Source organism: Salmo salar, chromosome ssa17 (genome assembly GCF_905237065.1).
Source record: "Salmo salar chromosome ssa17, Ssal_v3.1, whole genome shotgun sequence".
Classification (NCBI taxonomy): Eukaryota; Metazoa; Chordata; class Actinopteri; order Salmoniformes; family Salmonidae; genus Salmo; species Salmo salar.
The window spans coordinates 66,531,566-66,551,714 of record NC_059458.1 but is presented as its reverse complement, the minus strand read 5'-3'; the positions used below and the strand labels follow the sequence as shown (position 1 = coordinate 66,551,714).

Below are 20,149 nucleotides of genomic sequence, written 5' to 3'. Positions count from 1 at the left end.
TTAATCTTTCTCAAACGTCACATCCGTAAACAAAGCGGTCCCATGTGAAGCAGAGCCTACCATTCATCGATAAGGAAAGGGAGGTACTTGTACTGTAAACAATGGACGTGTCATGTATCGAAGTGGATATTTTCTTTCAGTGAGCTAGAGCCGGGATAATACCATATATTGAGATGAATGAAACATGTATTCGGTATATAATGATAACTATCTATCCATAAATTGCTGTTTGTATATACGGTTTAGGTTTGTATTAACGTTGCCCAACAAAGTACCCCCCACCGCTACTGAACGGTTTAGCCCAAATCGAACAGCAAGCCAGCTGAGGTCTTGGACCTTTAAAAATACTAAAGTGCCGTCAGCTAACTAGACTCAATCTCCTTTACAAACTACTCTTTTGGTGTATAACCTAGTCTCCCACAGCGGAGACGTGAAAAAGGTAAAACATAACTATATTTCGACGTATATTTTTGTTAGCATTAGCACATGCTAGTTGGGAACTTAGCTAGATAGCGAAAGCCTTTGAGCTTGTCAACAGTCACCTATGCTATGATGTTGCTAGTTACCAATGTATTGTTTGGGTCATCTTTATCCTTGTTGGTGGGATTGAGCTGGATGTATGTAATCGTAACGTTAGTTACAAACTTGAACCCATTAGAAATTGGTGATTTAGCGTTAGCATTCTTGTTTACAAACATAACAATGTATATCTTCTTGCTATTAAAAAGCCATTTAGCTCCTTGTCAGATGAATCTAACGTCGTTAGCCTGCTGCGCTTGTGACTTCATCCGAAACAATAACTGTTGCTTGTAGCGACATTTTAATTGGAGTTGGTAGCTTCAGTACAATTCTTCCTGTGTAACAAGATGCGAGGATCAACATGCTTTGCAATCAATTCAAACCCTTTCAGCCACATAGTTATTGTCTTGCGTTTCTTTTGGCACAGGCAGATCTCTTCTCAGTCTTGTCCAGCTCTCTTGTTTTGGTGCTGCAGGATCACGTGTACTTATCAGTAACGCGTGTGAGGATATATTGTTTTGTGTATGCAGCTTGTACAGTATTGCAGCTTAACTGAAGATGCCCTTTGCTGTAACCAGCCTTGTAGGGCTGAGCGACGGATAGCCTCTACGAATCCGAGAGTGAAAGACTCGTCTCTAACACGCAGGCTCAGTTTTTGTAAACATTCCTATCACAAGTCAGACTTTTGAATATACTTAATTTGAATGTACAGTACCAGTCAAAAGTTTGGACACACCTACTCATTCAAGGGTTTTTCTTTATTTTTAATAGTGAAGATAAACTATGAAATAACACATGGACTCATGTAGTAACCAAAAGTGTTAAACAAATCAAAAACATGTTATATTTTAGATTCTAAAAAGTAGCCACCCTTTGCCTTGATGACAGCTTTACACACTCTTGGCATTCTCTCAACCAGCATCACCTGGAATGCTTTTCCAACAGTCTTGAAGGAGTTCCACATATGCTGAGCACTTGTTGGTTCCTTTTCTTTTACTCTGTGGTCCAACTCATTCCAAACCATCTCAATTGGGTTGAACTCAGGTGATTGTGGAGGCCAAGTCATCTGATGTAGCACTTCATCACTCTCCTTCTTGGTCAAATAGCCCTTACACAGCCTGGAGGTGTGTTGGGTCATTGTCCTGTTGAATAACAAATGATAGTCCCACTAAGCGCAAACCAGATGGGATGATGTATCGCTGCAGAATGCTGTGGTAGCCATGCTGCCTTGAATTCTAAATAAATCATTGACAGTGTCACCAGCAAAGCACCATCACGTCTTCTCCTCCATGCTTCACGGTGGGAACCACACATGCAGAGATCCGTTCACCTACTCTGCGTTTCACCAAGACAGCGGTTGGAACCAAAAATATCAAATTTGGACTCATCAGACCAAAGGACAGTCTTCCACCGGTCTAACATCCATTGCTCGTGTTTCTTGACCCAAGCAAGTCTTCTTCTTATTGGTGTCCTTTAGTAGTGGTTTCTTTGCAGCAATTCAACCATAAAGGCCAGATTCACACAGTCTCCTCTGAACAGTTGATATTGAGATGTGTGTGTTACTTGAACTCTGAAGCATTTATTTGGGCTGCAATTTGAGGCTGGTAACTCTAATGAACTTATCCTCTGCAGTAGAGGTAACTCTGGGTCTTCCTTCCTTGTGGCGATCCTCATGAGAGCCAGTTTCATCATAGCGCTTGATGGTTTTTGCGACTGCACTTGAAGACACTTTAAAAGTTCTTGACATTTTTCGCATTGACTGACCTTCATGTCTTAATAGTAATGATGGACTGTCATTTTTCTTTGCTTATTTGAGCTGTTCTTGCCATAATATGGACTTGGTCTTTTACCAAATAGGGCTAACTTCTGTATACTACCTCTACCTTGTCACAACTGATTGGCTCAAATGCATTAAGAAGGAATGAAATTCCACAAATTAACTTTTAACAAGGCCCACCTGTTAATTGAAATGCATTCCAGGTGACTACCTCATGAAGCTGTTTGAGAGAATGCCAAGAGTGTGCAAAGCTGTCATCAAGGTAAAGGGTGGCTACTTTAAAGAATAAAAAATAAAAAATATTTTTTGAATTGTTTAACACTTTTTTTTTTTGGTTACTACGTGATTCCATTTGTGCTATTTCATAGTTGTGATGTCTTCGCTATTATTCTACAATGTAGAAAATAGTAAAAATAAAGAAACCCTGGAATGAGTAGGTGTGTCCAAAGCTTTGACTGGTACTGTCCTTCACCAGTTATCTGCTGATTTTTGTCCTTATGTAAGAGGTGATCTGAGACAAAGTATTCGCAGGGAAGTGTTCTTTGCCCAACTTTTAGTACAATGGTCTGTATATGGTTTTATATTAAAAAATCAATACTGATGCAATTGAGTACCACAGTATGAGTCATAAAACCTGGAAATGGTTCCAATCGTTTTTTTCACCATACATTTTTACATCTGGGATTTTAGCACAGGAGGTTGGTGGTACCTTAACTTGGGAGTACGGGCTCGTGGTAATGGCTGGGAGTGGAATAGTATCAACTACATTAAACATGTTTTCCATGTTTGATGCCATTCCATTCGCTATGTTCCAGCCATTTATTATGAGCCATCCTCCCCTCAGCAGCCTCCTGTGGATTTTAGAATGATGTCATATAAGGTCTGTGTTTCGTGTAGGCTTACCCTGGCATGACATTTTGATAACCACGCAAATCTCTCTTGGGCAAGGTAACTTAAAAAAAAAAAAAATTAAATGCTAACTATTGATAAAAGTAAATGGACATTTTTGTGCATCACGTGCAATGCCTGAAATGATTGAAAATACAAGTTACAGAAACTACCGACACCGCAAAAAGTCAGGTAAACAACCCTTTCCTGTGGATACCCTTTCTCCACCACCTACCTCCAAAAGGATCAACAGCATGAACAACTAGTAAAGTAAGTGTAAATATCATTTTATTCAACATCCTGGCTTGTAGAGCCTACTGCATCTTTTTTAGGGCAACTTCAGTCAGACTGCTAATCCATGGCATAACCATGGTAACAGTCTGTTTAGACAAAGCGATGGGAATCAACCAATGATAGCGTTGCCATGGAAAGCTATTTTCCCCACTGTTGTTCACTGATATAGTCCGTGCACTGCACACACAAGGGTAGCTATTTTGTCTGCGTGTGGATACGGGACGCTTTGTGATTGTAATGTGATCATATCGAACTAACTCGCCTAACTACAGTAATAGACATATCCTAGTCTATTTATATCCACTGTGAAGTGGTGGTGAAGTGTCAGTTGCTCTACTGGGATTGACATTAAGGGTTGCCCTATTGCCAAGGGCAAATTACCTGAGCAGTCGTGCAAGTTGAGCCTGCTCTGTGGTTGCCCCAATGGGCATGTGATATTTTCTTTTTTGCTAAGTATTCCAGTTGTCTAGTCTTTCTAGTTTCTCTGGTTCCTGTCTAGGGAAAAATAGCTTAAAATGATCATACTTGATCATAATCTTCAGGCATTCAAAATACTCCTGACTTGGCCGATGGGCGAATGCCTTTCAGACCTTCATCTCAATCCCTGCTCTGTAACGTTCCTTTTCCTCCTGGGTCAGGGCTCTACAGTGCAACCATTTTACTCACACATGCGCCTAAATATGTTGCTGTGCGATCTGGAATTTAAATTTAGGAGCACCAGTGTGCCTAGAAATATAAAGGATTCTAGCTTTATTACCTCAACTATTTTTCATTGTGCTCCTAAATGTCTTTGTGTGCGCCTACATTTTTCTATTTAGGCACACACATGCTCCTTGGGAAAAAAAATAATTAAAAGGTCAGCGTAGATTCTTGTGCTGGTTTGCCTTATCAATGCCTCTGTGTGTCTAAGCAAGCTAATCTGGTGCAGTAATTTCAAAATGTTTTGACTTGCATTTGTATTAGGAATTCTCTCTGAATCCCCTGCCTGTTTATCCTTCATTGGTAGGACTGGGCACATCACTTCAGGCATCACAATAGACATGGGCTGATCTAGAAGGCAAATACAGTGCATTCGGAAAGTGTTCAGACCCCTTGACCTTTTCCACATTTTGTTACGTTACAGCCTTGTTCTAAAATTGAATAAATATTTTTTTTCCCTCCTCAATTTACACACAATACCCCACAATGACAAAGAGAAAAGTTAATTTTTTGGGCAAATTTATTAAAAATAAAACAAATACCTTATTTACATAAGTATTCAGACCCTTTGCTATGAGATTCGAAATTGAGCTCAGGTGCATCCTGTTTCCATTGATCATCCTTGAGGTGTTTCTACAACTTGATTGGAGTCCACCTGTGGTCAATTCATTTGATTCAGCATGATTTAGAAAGGCACACACCTGTCTATATAAGGTCCCACAGTTGTCAGAGCAAAAACCAAGACATGAAGTAGAAGGAATTGTCCGTAGAGATCCGAGACAGGATTGTGTCAAGGCACAACTCTGGGGAAGGGTACCAAAACCATTTCTGCAGCATTGAAGGTCCCCAAGATTGCAGTGGCCTCCATCATTCTTAAATGGAAGAAGTAGCGTCATACTCAAGAAGACTCAAGGCTGTAATTGCTGCCAAAGGTGCTTCAACAAAGTACTGAGTAAAGGGTCTAAATACTTATGTAAATGTGAGATTTATGTTTTATAAAAAAAAAAATACATTTTCACAAATTTCTAAAATGTTTTTGCTTCGTCATTATCAAATTTCAAATCAAATTTATTTTTATATAGCCCTTCGTACATCAGCTGATATTCTCAAAGTGCTGTACAGAAACCCAGCCTAAAACCCCAAACAGCAAGCAAAGCATGTGAAAGAAGCACGGTGGCTAGGAAAAACTCCCTAGGAAAAACTCCCTAGAAAGGCCAAAAACCTAGGAAGAAACCTAGAGAGGAACCAGGCTATGAGGGGTGGCCAGTCCTCTTCTGGCTGTGCAGGGTGGATATTAAAACAGAACATGGTCAAAATGTTAAAATGTTAAAATGTTCATAAATGACCAGCATGGTCAAATAATAATAATCATAGTAGTTGTCGAGGGTGCAACAAGCACGTCCGGTAAACAGGTCAGGGTTCCATAGCCGCAGGCAGAACAGTTGAAACTGGAGCAGCAGCACGGCCAGGTGGACTGGGGACAGCAAGGAGTCATCATACCAGGTAGTCCTGAGGCATGGTCCTAGGGCTCAGGTCCTCCGAGAGAAAGACAGAAAGAGAGAAAGAGAGAATTAGAGAGAGCATATTTAAATACACACAGGACACCGGATAAGACAAGAGAAATACTCCAGATGTAACAGACTGACCCTAGCCCCCGACACATAAACTACTGCAGCATAAATACTGGAGGCTGAGACAGGAGGGATCAGAAGACACTGTGGCCCCATCCGATGATACCCCGGACAGGGCCAAACAGGCAGGATATAACCCCACCCACTTTGCCAAAGCACAGCCCCCACACCACTAGAGGGATGTCTCCAACCACCAACTTACCGTCCTAAGACAAGGCCGAGTATAGCCCACAACGATCTCCGCCATGGCACAACCCAAGGGGGGGGCGCCAACCCAGACAGGAAGACCACGTCAGTGACTCAACCCACTCAAGTGACGCACCCCTCCCATGGACGGCATGGAAGAACACCAGTAGGCCAGTGACTCAGCCTCTGTAAAAGGGTTAGAGGCAGAGAATCCCAGTGGAAAGAGGGGAACCGGCAAGGCAGAGACAGCAAGGGCGGTTCGTTGCTCCAGCCTTTCCGTTCACCTTCACACTCCTGGGCCAGACTATACTTAATCATAGGACCTACTGAAGAGATAAGTCTTCAGTAAAGACTTAAAGGTTGAGACTGAGTCTGCGTCTCTCACATTGGTAGGCAGACCATTCCATAAAAATGGAGCTCTATAGGAGAAAGCCCTACCTCCAGCCGTTTGCTTAGAAATTCTAGGGACAATTAGGAGGCCTGCGTCTTGTGACCGTAGCGTATGTGTAGGTATGTACGGCAGGACCAAATCGGAAAGATAGGTAGGAGCAAGCCCATGTAATGCTTTGTAGGTTAGCAGTAAAACCTTGAAATCAGCCCTTGCCTTAACAGGAAGCCAGTGTAGGGAGGCTAACACTGGAGTAATATGATCAAATTTTTTGGTTCTAGTCAGGATTCTAGCAGCCGTATTTAGCACTAACTGAAGTTTATTTAGTGCTTTATCCGGGTAGCCGGAAAGTAGAGCATTGCAGTAGTCCAGCCTAGAAGTAACAAAAGCATGGATTAATTTTTCTGCGTCATTTTTGGACAGAAAATTTCTGATTTTTGCAATGTTACGTAGATGGAAAAAAGCTGTCCTTGAAACAGTCTTGATATGTTCTTCAAAAGAGAGATCAGGGTCCAGAGTAACGCCGAGGTCCTTCACAGTTTTATTTGAGACGACTGTACAACCATCCAGATTAATTGTCAGATTCAACAGAAGATCTCTTTGTTTCTTGGGACCTAGAACAAGCATCTCTGTTTTGTCCGAGTTTAAAAGTAGAAAGTTTGCAGCCATCCACTTCTTTATGTCTGAAACACAGGCTTCTAGCGAGGGCTATTATGGGGTATTGTGTGTAGATGGAGGGGGGGGGGGGAACTATTTAATACATTTTATAATAAGTCTGTAATGTAACAAAATGTGGAAAAAGCGAAGGGGTCTGAATACTTTCTGGATGCACTGTATCAAAAAACTTAAGACATTCCGTTTCTCTTGTGACCGTTGAGATATGGGTTATGACCTTGCCATGTCTGACAGGAGAATGACGATGAAGGTCATGACTGAGACTACACACAGGCATAGACTATAAAGTCACAGCCTTCCTCCATAAGAAGGAAGCACCACCTAGCTATCTCTGGACTGGAGTTGTTGGTGTTTTCTTTGCCAGATAGCCCAACAGGGCAACACACGTCTGATAATGTCTTCTGTATATGGCACGTTGGCCTAGTAGTTCGACATAGTGTATTGGAATGTTTTAAGGTCCATTTTAAAACTATTGGCCTAAATTCAAGTGCTTTGCCTCAACAACACTTATTGTTCTAAAAAGTGTAGGCCAAGTTGTTTACTTGATCTCAATGACGGGATGGCTGGAAGTGTGCCTTTATGTTGCTTGGACCGATGTGAGGTACATGAGAATGATTACCCTGTTTATCTAAGCAGTGAAGTGTAACTGGATCTGTGGACGGTTGGCTGAGAATCCTGCTGTTATTGTGTTACCCTGGAGACGCATGTGATCCCATTCATAACACTGTCCCTTTGTTTGGCTGTAGGCTGTACTGGCTGAACTACGGTGATAATATTCCTCTTTTTATCAGCACCCTCTTTTAAGTCAACTAATGTCTGAATCATTTTGGAAACTGTGTGTTGATCCTTTTATCTTAACTGGGGCACAAGTGGATGGCCCTCCTTCTGTTTCCATGGCCACTCTGGCCTAACAGCTGTTATACTGTCCTGTGGTGTTTTATACTCTGCCTCTACTACCAACACAGGCAAAAACACACACACACACACACACACACACACACACGGTAATGGTAACACACCAAACCAAAAAGTAGTGTCTTCAGTAAGGTAGTGCAATTGTTTTTCTTGGGGGACCTCAGACTTTGGAAAGGAAGGTTAAGCTAGGTTTAACTAGCTCATGGCCAGTCCAGAGCCTTTTATAGGCTACATAGCTAGATAATGAATGTAAGCTCAAACTCAAGGCTCTGGCTACAACTGCCTGACCCCCACTACACAAGACCCTTATTTTTCCATAAGAGAAACTTGTGGGTACATTCCAGTGCATTCAAACCACATGTTACAGTATTCATGTAGGCTTAAATAATGCTACATTATATATAGTTGAAATCGGAAGTTTACATACACGTAGGTCGGAGTCATTAAAACTCGTTTTTCAACCACTCCACACATTTCTTGTTAACAAACTATATTTTTGGCAAGTCGGTTAGGACATCTACTATGTGCATGACACAAGTAATTTTTCCAAAAATTGTTTACAGACAGATTATTTCACTTATAATTCACTGTATCACAATGCCAGTGGGTCAGAAGTTTACATACACTAAGTTGACTGTGCCTTTAAACAGCTTGGAAAATTCCAAAAAAATGATTTCATGGTTTTAGAAGCTTCTGATAGGCCAATTGACATCATTTGAGTCAATTGGTGGTGTAGCTGTGGATGCATTTCAAGGACTACCTTCAAACTCAGTGCCTCTTTGCTTGACATCATGGGAAAATCAAAAGAAATCAGCCAAGACCAACTTCCAAACACCTGAAGGTACCACGTTCATCTGTACAAACAATAGTATGCAAGTATAAACACCATGGGACCACACAGCCGTCATACCACTCAGGAAGGAGACGCGTTCTGTCTCCTAGAGATGAACGTACTTTGGTGCGAAAAGTGCAAATCAATCCCAGAACAACAGCAAAGGACCTTGTGAAGATGCAGGTATTAAAGTATCTATATCCACAGTAAAATGAGTCCTATATTGACATAACCTGAAAGGCCAGTCAGCAAGGAAGAAGCCACTGCTCCAGAACTGCCATTAAAAAAGCCAGACTACAGTTTGCAACTGCACATGGGGACAAAGATTGTACTTTTTGGAGAAATGTCCTCTGCCTGATGGAACACAAATGGAACTGTTTGGCTATAATGACCATAGTTATGTTTGGAGGAAAAAGAGAGAGGCTTGCAAGCCTAAGAACACCATCCCAACCGTGAAGCACGGGTGTGGCAGCATCATGTTGTGGGGGTGCTTTGCTGCAGGAGGGACTGGTGCACATCACAAAATAGATGGCATCATGAGAAAGGAAAATGATGTGGATATATTGAAGCAACATCTCAAGATATCAGTCAGGAAGTTAAAGCTTGGTCGCAAATGGGTCTTCCAAATGGACAATGACCCCAAGCATACTTCCAAAGTTGTGACAAAATGGCTTAAGGACAACAAAGTCAAGGTATTGGAGTGGCTACCACAAAGTCCTGACCTCAATCCTATAGAAAATTTGTGGCCAAAACTGAAAAGGCGTGTGTGAGCAAGGAGGCCTACAAACTTGACTCAGTTACACCAGCTCTGTCAGGAGGAATGGGCCAAAATTCACCCAACTTATTGTGGAAGGCTACCCAAAACGTTTGACCCAAGTTAAACAATTTAAAGGCAATGCTACCAAATACTAATTGAGTGTATGTAAACTTCTGACCCACTGTGAATGTGATCAAATAAATAAAAGCTGAAATTAATCATTCTCTCTACTATTATTCTGACATTTTCACATTCTTAAAATAAAGGGGTGATCCTAACTGACCTAAGACATGGAATTTTTATTTGGATTAAATGTCAGGAGTTGTGAAAAACTGAGTTTAAATGTATTTGGCTAAGGTGTATGTAAACTTCCGACTTCAACTGTACATACATGCATGACTGCTGTGCCTGCCTGCAGCGCTATCCCACCATGCCTGGGAATGACGAGCAGCCCACCTCCATGTCCACCACTGTTAGCGAGGACGCCAGCAGTGACGCTGAGTCGTCGTCGGACCGCTGTAACAGCATCACGTCTGCCAGCGACTTTGACTGCTCCCGCCAGAGCTTCACCAGTGACTGCTCCAGCAGCAAGCACAGCTCGCCCTCCTGTGAGAAGATCTCCTTCCTCCCTGTCTAGTAGGACTGCTTCTTAGGCTTGTCAAAATGTCACCCTAAAAATTGCATTTCCATTTCCTACCCTTTTCCAGAAAGTGTGCATTTGCACACTTCCCATCATTGATTTAAAAGCATTGGATTGGTGTTGTCATCACTTTTTGAGTAGTATAGAGAATCAGAATGCAACACTGTGCCCTCTCCCCACTTTGGTTGAGCTTTCAAATGCCAAAATGGTTACTCTCAACACTTTTTGTTCTTATTTAAAAATGTTATGCCCCCTATTTACAGCCAGCCCGCCCAAAACTATAACACTGGATGATGTCATGTCTTCTGCCCGGGACCTGTCCAACCTGACCCTGGCCCACGAGATCATCGTCAACCGTGACTTCCATGTAGAGCAGCCCCACCTATCTCAGAACAGGTACCTACCAGCTCAAAATGGACGCCCAGTGAACATGGCCATCACTTGGGCTACTCAAATGCCAATTGACAACTGATGATATTCAATTCTCCTTTTCAGTTTGGAGAAGCAAGTCAAAGATATAGTTCACAAGGCGTTCTGGGATAGCCTGGAGTCTGAGCTGAATGATGACCCACCAGAGTATGAGCACGCCATCAAACTGCTGGAGGAGATCCGAGAGGTGAGCTTTGGCCCTTTTCCCCTCTATCAAACTTGATTAATCCATGGTTGGAAAGCTTATCTTTTCAGGAAGATGACCCTGTTGGAAGATTTTGAAAACGTATCATTTCTAACTCCCTGAGCAGTAATCACTGATCTGACACAAGTGGATAAGCAACAGTTATGTAGTGGAATCCATTCTTTCACCTGTCCAGTTGTGTATGTATTGTGAATGTATGCAAGAAGGATGTATTTAAAATGGGCTAATAGCTTTTAAGATTGATATCTTGCTATATATTGTTTCTTTCCTTCATTTTTAAAAAAACCATTTACTATGAACAGATCCTGTTGTCATTCCTGAGCCCGGGAGCCAATCGGCTACGGACTCAGATCCTGGAGGTGCTGGACATGGATCTGATTCGACAGCAGGCGGACAAGGAAGCGGTGGACATACAGGGCCTGGCCTCTTACATCGTCACCATCATGAGCAAGCTGTGCGCCCCCGTCCGTGACGACGAGGTCAAGAAGCTCCGCGAGAGCCCCGACTATGTTGTGTCAATGTTCAAGTACGTTTGGGCAAAGTTTTGTTTCCAACCCTTGTGAATATTTATTTGGATAATTGTAGCCATCCCCATACATGGCTGGCACCCATTTGATCTTTTTGGCTCTCTAAAGCTACCGTGCATTCGGAAACTATTCAGACCCTTTGACTTTTTCCACATTTTGTTACGTTACAGCCTTATTCTAAAATGGATTTTAAAAAAATGTAATCAATTGACACACAATACCACAATGACAAAGTGAAAACAGGTTTTTAGACATTTTTGCAAAATGTTAAAATAAATATAGAAAAACAGACCTTTATTTACATAAGTATTCAGACCCTTCGCTATGAGAATCGAAATTGAGCTCAGATGTATTGTGTTTCCATTGATCATCCTTGAGATGTTTCTACAACTTAATTGAAGTCCACCTTTGGTAAATTCAATTGACCCTTTTAGATCTCCAAAGCTAGAAGTACAGATGTTGAGGCATGGGTTTGATGATGGCAAGTCACTAGGTATTACTTCCGGAAGCATCCGTTTTGAGAGTGTTATTACATTGAGCAGGGAGATCTTCCGGGTGCTGGACCTGATGAAGATGGACATGGTGAACTTTACCATCCAGAGCCTGCGGCCCGATCTGCAGAGGCAGTCAGTGGAGTATGAGAGGGCCAAGTTCCAGAGCGTTGTGGAGAAGACTCCCAGTGAGTCTGCATTGTTATTAACTTTTGTTTATTATGAGGAACGTTTTATTGGCAATGGACTGGCGTTTGGATCATTTTCCTGTTCCTTTACAAATACATTTGTCAGTTGAGTGCCTAAAGGTCAGCATAGTATTCATTCATTGTTTGAACAGGGTGTGCTCCTGTGTAAGTTTCAGGTCCAGCAGGTTTTCTTCCAAAGTGAATTATGTGCCTGTACTAATTTATGGTATTAGGGGATGTTTGTGTTGTGGTATTTACTGCATGTGAAGCGTGGGTTTGATTTCTCTACGTCATTAAATGAAAGATGTCAATCACTATTAAATGCCATACAAATGACTGTCCTAACTTCCTCAGGTGCGTTGGACCATACCACTGAGTGGATCAAGTCTTCTCTGGAGGAAGTGCTTTTCTCCATGCCAACCGTGGAGCAGCCCAACGGCCATGGAAAGGCGGGGAAAGCCCTGCCAAGTCCCTTCCTGGTCTTCAACAGTGGATTCATCCGCCTCCTCACCTGGGACTACCACAAGAGCCCACTGCCTGAGGTGGGTTGGAGTGTGTGTGTGTGTGTCTTAGTACACAGACGGTTTCAAAATAATGATTTGCTTATTCAAGACATATCTTGATTGCCATTGGATTACTCATCTTTTGTTATTAACTTTTTAGGGTATAGGGGGCAGTATTTTCGATTTCGGATGAAAAGCGTGCCCAGAGTAAACTGCCTAATACTCGGGCCCAGAGTCAAATATTTGCATATTATTAGTAGATTTGGATAGAAAACACTCTGACGTTTCTAAAACTGTTTGAATGATGTCTGTGAGTATAACAGAACTCATATGGCAGGCAAAAACCTGAGAAAAATCCAACCAGGAAGTGTGGAAATCTGAGAATTGTAGTTCTTCTTTTGAATCCCTATCGAAACTACAGTGTCTGTGGGGTCACGTTGCACTTCCTAAGGCTTCCATTGGCTGTCAACAGCCTTCAGAAAGTTTTTCCATCCTTCTCCTGTTACTGGGCAGAGAATAGTAGCTCAGTCAATGAGTGGACTGCCTGAGGACAAAGGGCTTGGTGGTGCGTGAGCCCGACCAGCGCGCCCCTTCTTTGTTTTCTTCTTGAATGAATACGCTATTGTTTTATGTTAAAAATACACTAAGGATTGATTGTAAACAACGTTTGACATGTTTCTACGACCGGTAATTGAACATTTTGACTTTTTGTCTCTGGTACTGCGCTCGCGCGTTATGCCTTTGGATAGTGATCTGAATGTACGAACAAAACGGAGGTATTTGGACATAAATATGGAGTATTTCGAACAAAACTAACATTTCTTGTAGAAGTAGGAGTCCTTGGAGGGCATTCTGACGAAGATCAGCAAAGGTAAGAGAATATTTATAATACTAATTCAGAGTTTTGTTGATGCCAGAACTTGGCGGGTAGCTGTATAGCTTGCTTCGATGGCTGAGCTATGTACTCAGAAAATGTAACAATGTGCTTTCTCCGTAAAGTTATTTTGAAATCTGACAAAGCGGTTGCGTCAAGGAGTAGTGTATCTATAATTCTTTCAATAACTGTTGTCAATTTTATCAACGTTTATGATGAGTATTTTTGTAAATTGATGTGCACATTCACCAGCAGTTTTGGTGGGAATACATTTTCTGAACATCACGCGCCAATGTAAAATGCTGTTTTTGGAAATAAATATGACATTTATCGAGCAAAACATACATGTGTTGTATAACATGAAGTCCTATGAGTGCCATCTGATGAAGATCATCAAAGGTTAGTGAATATTTTAGCTGTACTTTTGGTTTTTGTGATGCATGTCCTTGCTTGGAAAATGGCTGTGTGGATTTTCTTGTGAAGTTTATGTCCTAACATAAATCTAATTTTATGCTTTCGCCGTAAAGCCTTTTTGAAATCGGACAATGTGGTTAGATTAACGAGAGTCTTATCTTTAAAATGGTGTAAAATAGTTGATTGTTTGAAAAAAATGAAATTGAGATTTTTGCTGTTTTGTATTTCGCGCCATGCTATTTCACTGGCTGATGAATAGTGTGGGACGGTCACGTCCCACCTAGCCCAGAGAAGTTAAGAAAAGGTGACATTCAGTGTGTTTGTCAAGTGGTGAGGGTGTTGCTGAATGGTCACAGGGGAAACGTGTGTGTGTGTGTGTGTGTGTGTGTGTGTGTAAATAGAGGTGACAAGGATGTTGACAGGTGTTAGCTTCTGTTTCTGTGTATTATACTCATTGGTCAAATGAAATTGTCGTATTTATTTGCATATAGACTATTATCTAGAGGATTTGTTTGTCTGAAATCTGTGTGAATTCCATATGAATGCAAGTGTCAAAGAAGGTACCATCTCTCTCAACCAACTTACAACCACAAGTCTATTAAATGACCATTGTCTAAAATCTAGTCTCCATGGGGTGAATCCTAACTTCCACTAATGTCAAATGTTAATTTAGTCATGCATTGATGTCAATGGGAGACTAAGTAAAAATGTGGCTTAAGTTGATGATTCGCCCCTATATGTGAAGGCCATTTGAGTCTATCTCTGTGTGTTTAACCAACTCAGACCCTGATGACAGATGAGGTGCGTCTGCGGGAGCTTCAGCGGAGGCTCCAGCTGCTAAAGGCCGTGGCCTCCGTGCTGCTCATTGTCTACAGCGCCATCGGAGGGCCCATCTCGGGGCTGCCCGCACTGGCCGAGCGCCTCAAGAGGATGACCAGCGTGCTCCTGGAGGGCATACACAGCCCGTAGGTTCTACATAACACACACACTCATATATATCAATTTCAATGTGAAAATTGAGACTGACAACTTCCTCCACTCTGCAGGGACTTTAACCTGTCAGAGGCTCTGGGGAACGTTAGTGGTCAGATCTGCTGTGAGCTCAACAAGTCCCTGACTGAGAGGAACTACCCAGCCTTGCCCCCAGAACTCCAGGTCACACTCAAGGGCCAGATCACTAGCATCACCCAGGAAAACAACCCTATCCGCAGTCTTCTGGGTAAGCAAAATGACACCGGAGGGCCTGACATGGCTCTAACTATTTCATTGTATATATTTAATGCAATGTTCTCAGCCAAGCTACATTGCATTCGGAAAGTATTCAGACCCCTTGACTTTTTCCACATTTTGTTACATTACAGCCTTATTCTAAAATTGATTAAATTGTTGTTGTTTTTTGCTCATCAATGTACACACTATTCCCCATAATGACAAAACAATTTTTATTTTTTTATTTTGTAAATGTATAAATAAAAAAACGGAAATATCACATTTACATAAGTATTCAGACCCTTTACTCAGTACTCTGTTGAAGCACCTTTGGCAGCGATTACAGCCTTGAGTCTTCTTGGGTATGAAGGAATTGACGCTACAAGCTTGGCACACCTGTATTTGGGGAGTTTATCCCATTCTTCTCTGCAGATCCTGTCAGGTTGGATGGGGAGCGTTGCTGCACAGCTATTTTCACGTCTCTAGAGAGGTTTGTTTGAGTTCAAGTCCGGGCTCTGGCTGGGCCACTCAAGGACATTCAGAGACTTCACCCCAGTCTGAGGTCCTGAGCGCTCTGGAGCAGGTTTTCATCAAGGATCTCTCTGTACTTCGCCATTCATCTTTGCCTCATCCTGACTAGTCTCCCAGTCCCTGCTGCTGAAAAACCCCACAGCATGATGCTGCCACCACGCTTCACCGTAGGGATGGTGCCAGGTTTCCTCCTGACGTGACGCTTGTCATTCAGGCCAAAGAATTTCATCAGACCAGAGAATCTTGTTTCTCATAGTCTGAGAGTCCTTTAGGTGCCTTTTGGCAAACTCCAAGTGGGCTGTTATGTGCCTTTTACTGAGGAGTGGCTTCCGTCTGGCCACTCTAACATAAAGGCCTGATTGGTGGAGTGCTACAGAAGGTTGTCCTTCTGGAAGGTTCTCCCATCTTCACAGAGGAGCTCTGTCAGAGTGACCATCGGGTTCTTTGTCACCTCCCTGACTAAGGCCCTTCTCCACCGATGGCTCAGTTTGGCTGGGGCAGCCAGCTCTAGGATTTTTGTACCTTGTCAGCTCAGGGATTTGAACTTGCAACCTTTCGGTTACTAGTCCAACACTCTAACCACTAGGCTACGCTGCTGCCCAGGAAGAGTCTTGGTGGTTCCAAACTTCTTCCATTTAAGAATGATGGAGGCCACTGTGTTCTTGGGGACCTTCAATGCTGGAGAAATGTTTTGGTACCCTTCCCCAGATATGTGCCTCGACACAATCCTGTCTCGGAGCTCTACGGTCAATTCCTTCGACTTCATGGCTTGGTTTTTGCTCTGACATGCACTGTCAACTGTGGGACCATATATAGACCGGTGTGTGTGCCTCTACAAATCATGTCAAATCAGTTGAATTTACCACAGGTGGACTCCAATCAAGTTATAGAAACATCTCAAGGATGATTGAAACAGGATGCACCTGTGCTCAATTTCAAGTTTCATAGCAAAGGGTCTGAATACTTATGCAAATCAGGTATTTCTGTTTTATTTTTAATACATTTGCAAATTTCTAAACCTGTTTTTTCACTCAGCCATTATGGGGTATGTGTGTAGATCGATGAGGATTTAATTTTTTTTAAAATCAATTTTAGAATGAGGCTGTAACGTAACAAAAGGTGGAAGAAGGGGTCTGAATACTTTCCGAATGGACTGTGTAATTGTACATTGCGTGAAATTTTCCTCCAGTTTATTGAATTGCTTGAATAGCTCACAATTGTCTCGTGCCTGTTTTTCTGATCACTCTGTTTGTTCTGTGCCTCTTCTCCGTTCCTCTCCAGAGGGAAGGGTCCAGCAGTACTTCCGGGTGCTCCTCGCCACGCCCAACTCCCACGTGAATCTGCCCCCGATGCCCGGAGGCCTGGCCCTGATCCAACCGGAGCTCACCTCCTTGGCGGTCACCTTCGTCAGCCTGGTCAACTTCAACAAGCAGGTCTACAGCCCCTTCTACATGATGATCCTCAAGACCCTGCTCTTCAGTAACGAGGCGCCTCCACCGGCAGCCACCGCACCTCAGGACCCCAGCATACAGAACCCTGTGAACTCCAAATAGGACCGCCAACCTACCTACCGAGCCAGGAGCAATACAAAGCTGGAGCTGACAACACCTTATTTGAAAAAGGGGCGAAGAAAAGAAAGACTTAGCAGCTAGCTAAATCCACCCCCCCAGTGGTCAAAGGTTCCTCTGATTCCTTGAGGTTGCAATCGCCCCCCCATCCCTAACCCTCCTTCCCTTAGGCTTTAGATGAAGTTGTATCACATCTACGTTTTGTCTAGAATGTCGGGGTACGTGTATTAGAGGTGCGTCAGGAAAATGACAACGAGCGATTGTGGTGCACGTACAAGCTTTGACTAATCCACCTCCCACTGTCGTGTATTGCGACATCCGCCTTTCTGACACCTGACCTGATCTGTTAGTGAGATTTTGTGTAGATTCATACCTAAAAACACACCCTAGTGTTTTGAGTGTGGAATCTTTCCCAATGTCCTTTTTATTTAGATTCGGGTACGTTGTGAGTCTGCATTCCCATGGAAGGGAGTGCTCGACGTCCATTCTCCTGTTGTTATTTTGGAGGGTGTCATCGGAAAAGGGTAGAACGTTCATGAAGTGCTACTGTTACAAAGAACATTTATACACATTTTATAGACTTTATGACAAAAGGGAAAGGCCTATATATTTAGAATCATGTCGCCCATTTTTATAACATCACATCTCATATGCTTTATGCTGTGCAGAGCGTAGGTTAAATAAAGTTGATCTATAACTGTTTGTTACACGTTGACAAAACCAGAACACAAAATGCTATATTATTCATGCCATTAGCCTATTCATTGAAGTGCCACCATTTGATAGAAATATAAAAAGTTGTTTTTTTAACTTATGTCGGCTTGTGATAACTCGCCATTAAACAGGTTAGGGCTCAGGAAATGTCATCTTGAATGAAAACAAGAGACTTGTTTTAATTGTTGCTTTCCAACATGTCGAAGACATGTTTAAAACACTTGAGCTAAATTAGGAGACTTAATTAATATATTACCTTTGGGGGGGGCTGATTAATTGATATGATTATGGAATCGCTAAACCTGATGGATTCTGACCTTTTTGGAGATAAATATAATGCATGTTTTATTTTGTGTTAACATTCGTTGGAAAATGTTTTGTTGTATGTTCGACCTTGCATAGTATTCAGTAATTTTGTTGGGTTGTTTGAATGTGTTGACTTAATGTAGATTTTTATTTTGTGTCAGTGGATTTATAAAGTTGCTTGCTTTATATCTTCAAGGTACCAGTATTAGTTGTCCTTCTATACCTATATTTCCCTCAAAGCTATCCAACAGCTGTATATTTCTGGACATTTTATGTAATATCTATCTTTTGGTTTAGAACCCAAGTCATGAGAGGTGCTGAAGATGGGTGTTTTGAAATGTCTCAAACTTCCCACAATGGAACTTTTTGATGCAGGATAAACATTGTATGTTGTTAGCATTTAAAATTCACTTGAATAAATACATTTTTATCTTCTCATGTAATGCAATAAACTCTCATGCAGTACCTTATTATTTGTCTAGCAGTGACCTGTGTGTGTGCTTATTGAAAATAGCTGTCTACATAGACACAACAATCAAAGACAGTTGTAATACCTGCAAAGGGCATAGATTGTATAGATTACAATCGGACAAGGAATGTAAGTAGAAGGAACAGTCCTTGCTGTTAGATTACAGAACTCGAGTGACCTGACAAATCAGCTGCCTGTCTAGTCCTGTAACCTCTCTGCTGCAGTGGCTGGGGGTACGGTCTTGAAGCCACCTCTCCTCCATCTTGCTCCCCGTTTAATGCATACTTTTTAAATTATGTGTGAGCTAAATATATAAAACATTTCTTTAAAGTGTGTTTTTTTTGTTTCAAAGTTGTAATGTTACTGTCCCCACTACAACAACAAATTATGTAGAATTCCATTCATTCTTATCCTATGGAGGACTGCTCCTTCTGGGGAGTGCCAATATGACTGACCTGTGGCTTCAAAGCCTCTCAGTGGCCAATTCACGTAATTTGCTCACTGGTGAGTACTTGCGTTTCCAAGCAACGCGTCCTTCCTGAAACGGGCTATGAGGAAATAATGGTAGCTAAACGTACAGCAAGTTATGTTTCTTATCTATTAATATGAATTAACAATTATTTTGGTATTCTCCAAATTATGACAAATTCAAGTAGTATTTTCGTTTAATTTTATATCGTTTTTAGAGCTCACTTGTCAAAGTTCCAACTTCCATTGCTTGCTGGCGAGCTAATGTTAGCTAGCTAGTTAGTACAGAGCATTGCTGTAAAGAGTACGCATTACCGTTCAAGGTGGGAGCTACCCACGGTAAAAACTGGTTGAATAAACGTTTCCACGTCTTTTTATTTAATTTTTATGTGATGACGTTGAATTAACCTAAATCCAATGACATGGTGACGTTCAAGAGTGGAGCTACCCACTGGGCAAAAACTGGTTAAATAAACGTTGTTTCCACGTCTTTTTATTACATTTTTATGTGATGCCGATAAATTAGCCTAAATCCAATGACTTGGTTACATGTTTTGTTGATTTCACGTTCCATTCACGTTAGTTGACAACTCAAGGAAATGTAAATCAAAACCTGATGTCTGTGACCATGTGGGTAGCTAGATATTTGGTTCACAAAGTTAAAAATGACAGCCTGTGAATGTGAATCATAACAGGCAGCGGGTACAGAAATTCATGTCTTTGTGTGCACTGTGCATCATGTAGCGGGGGGGACACGACCCCCCCATCCTGGGAAAAATATGATTTGTCCTCCCCAATATATCACTGAAACATAACTATGTAATTTAAATAATATTAATAATACGCAATGAAAGCAATTGTGCTGATTATAGACACTTAGTAGCGCGTTTTTAAGTTTCAAAAGATTGCGACCCCCCCGCCCTTTGCCTCACAATGGTTTGATCCACTGCCAGTTCCTTAGCTTGCTACGTAACTGCTGTGAGGTTCATCCAGTCAATCGCGCACACACACACTAGCTGAATATGCAGAGCTAGCGCGCAAATATTAACTAT

At 41.9% G+C, this 20,149-nt stretch overlaps 1 protein-coding gene across 8 annotated transcripts; it reads left to right on the top strand.

Moving 5' to 3' along the window:
- Positions 1-68: 68 nt before the first annotated feature.
- LOC106576448 (T-complex protein 11-like protein 2) lies at positions 69-18,630 on the top strand. 8 transcript variants are annotated; one of them, XM_045700006.1, is made up of 11 exons: positions 69-439; positions 3,351-3,454; positions 9,980-10,197; positions 10,465-10,597; positions 10,697-10,817; positions 11,138-11,361; positions 11,905-12,041; positions 12,396-12,583; positions 14,616-14,797; positions 14,879-15,051; positions 16,854-18,630. In XM_045700006.1, exons 3-11 carry the CDS (start codon positions 10,002-10,004, stop codon positions 17,123-17,125), a joined length of 1,626 nt encoding a protein of 541 aa, XP_045555962.1. In that variant the 5' UTR covers positions 69-439; positions 3,351-3,454; positions 9,980-10,001; the 3' UTR covers positions 17,126-18,630. The 8 variants fall into 8 exon arrangements, with proteins under 8 accessions (XP_045555962.1, XP_045555961.1, XP_045555960.1 ...); XM_045700005.1 differs by having other exon boundaries at positions 3,345-3,454; XM_045700007.1 differs by having other exon boundaries at positions 70-439; positions 9,980-10,169.
- Positions 18,631-20,149: the final 1,519 nt, after the last annotated feature.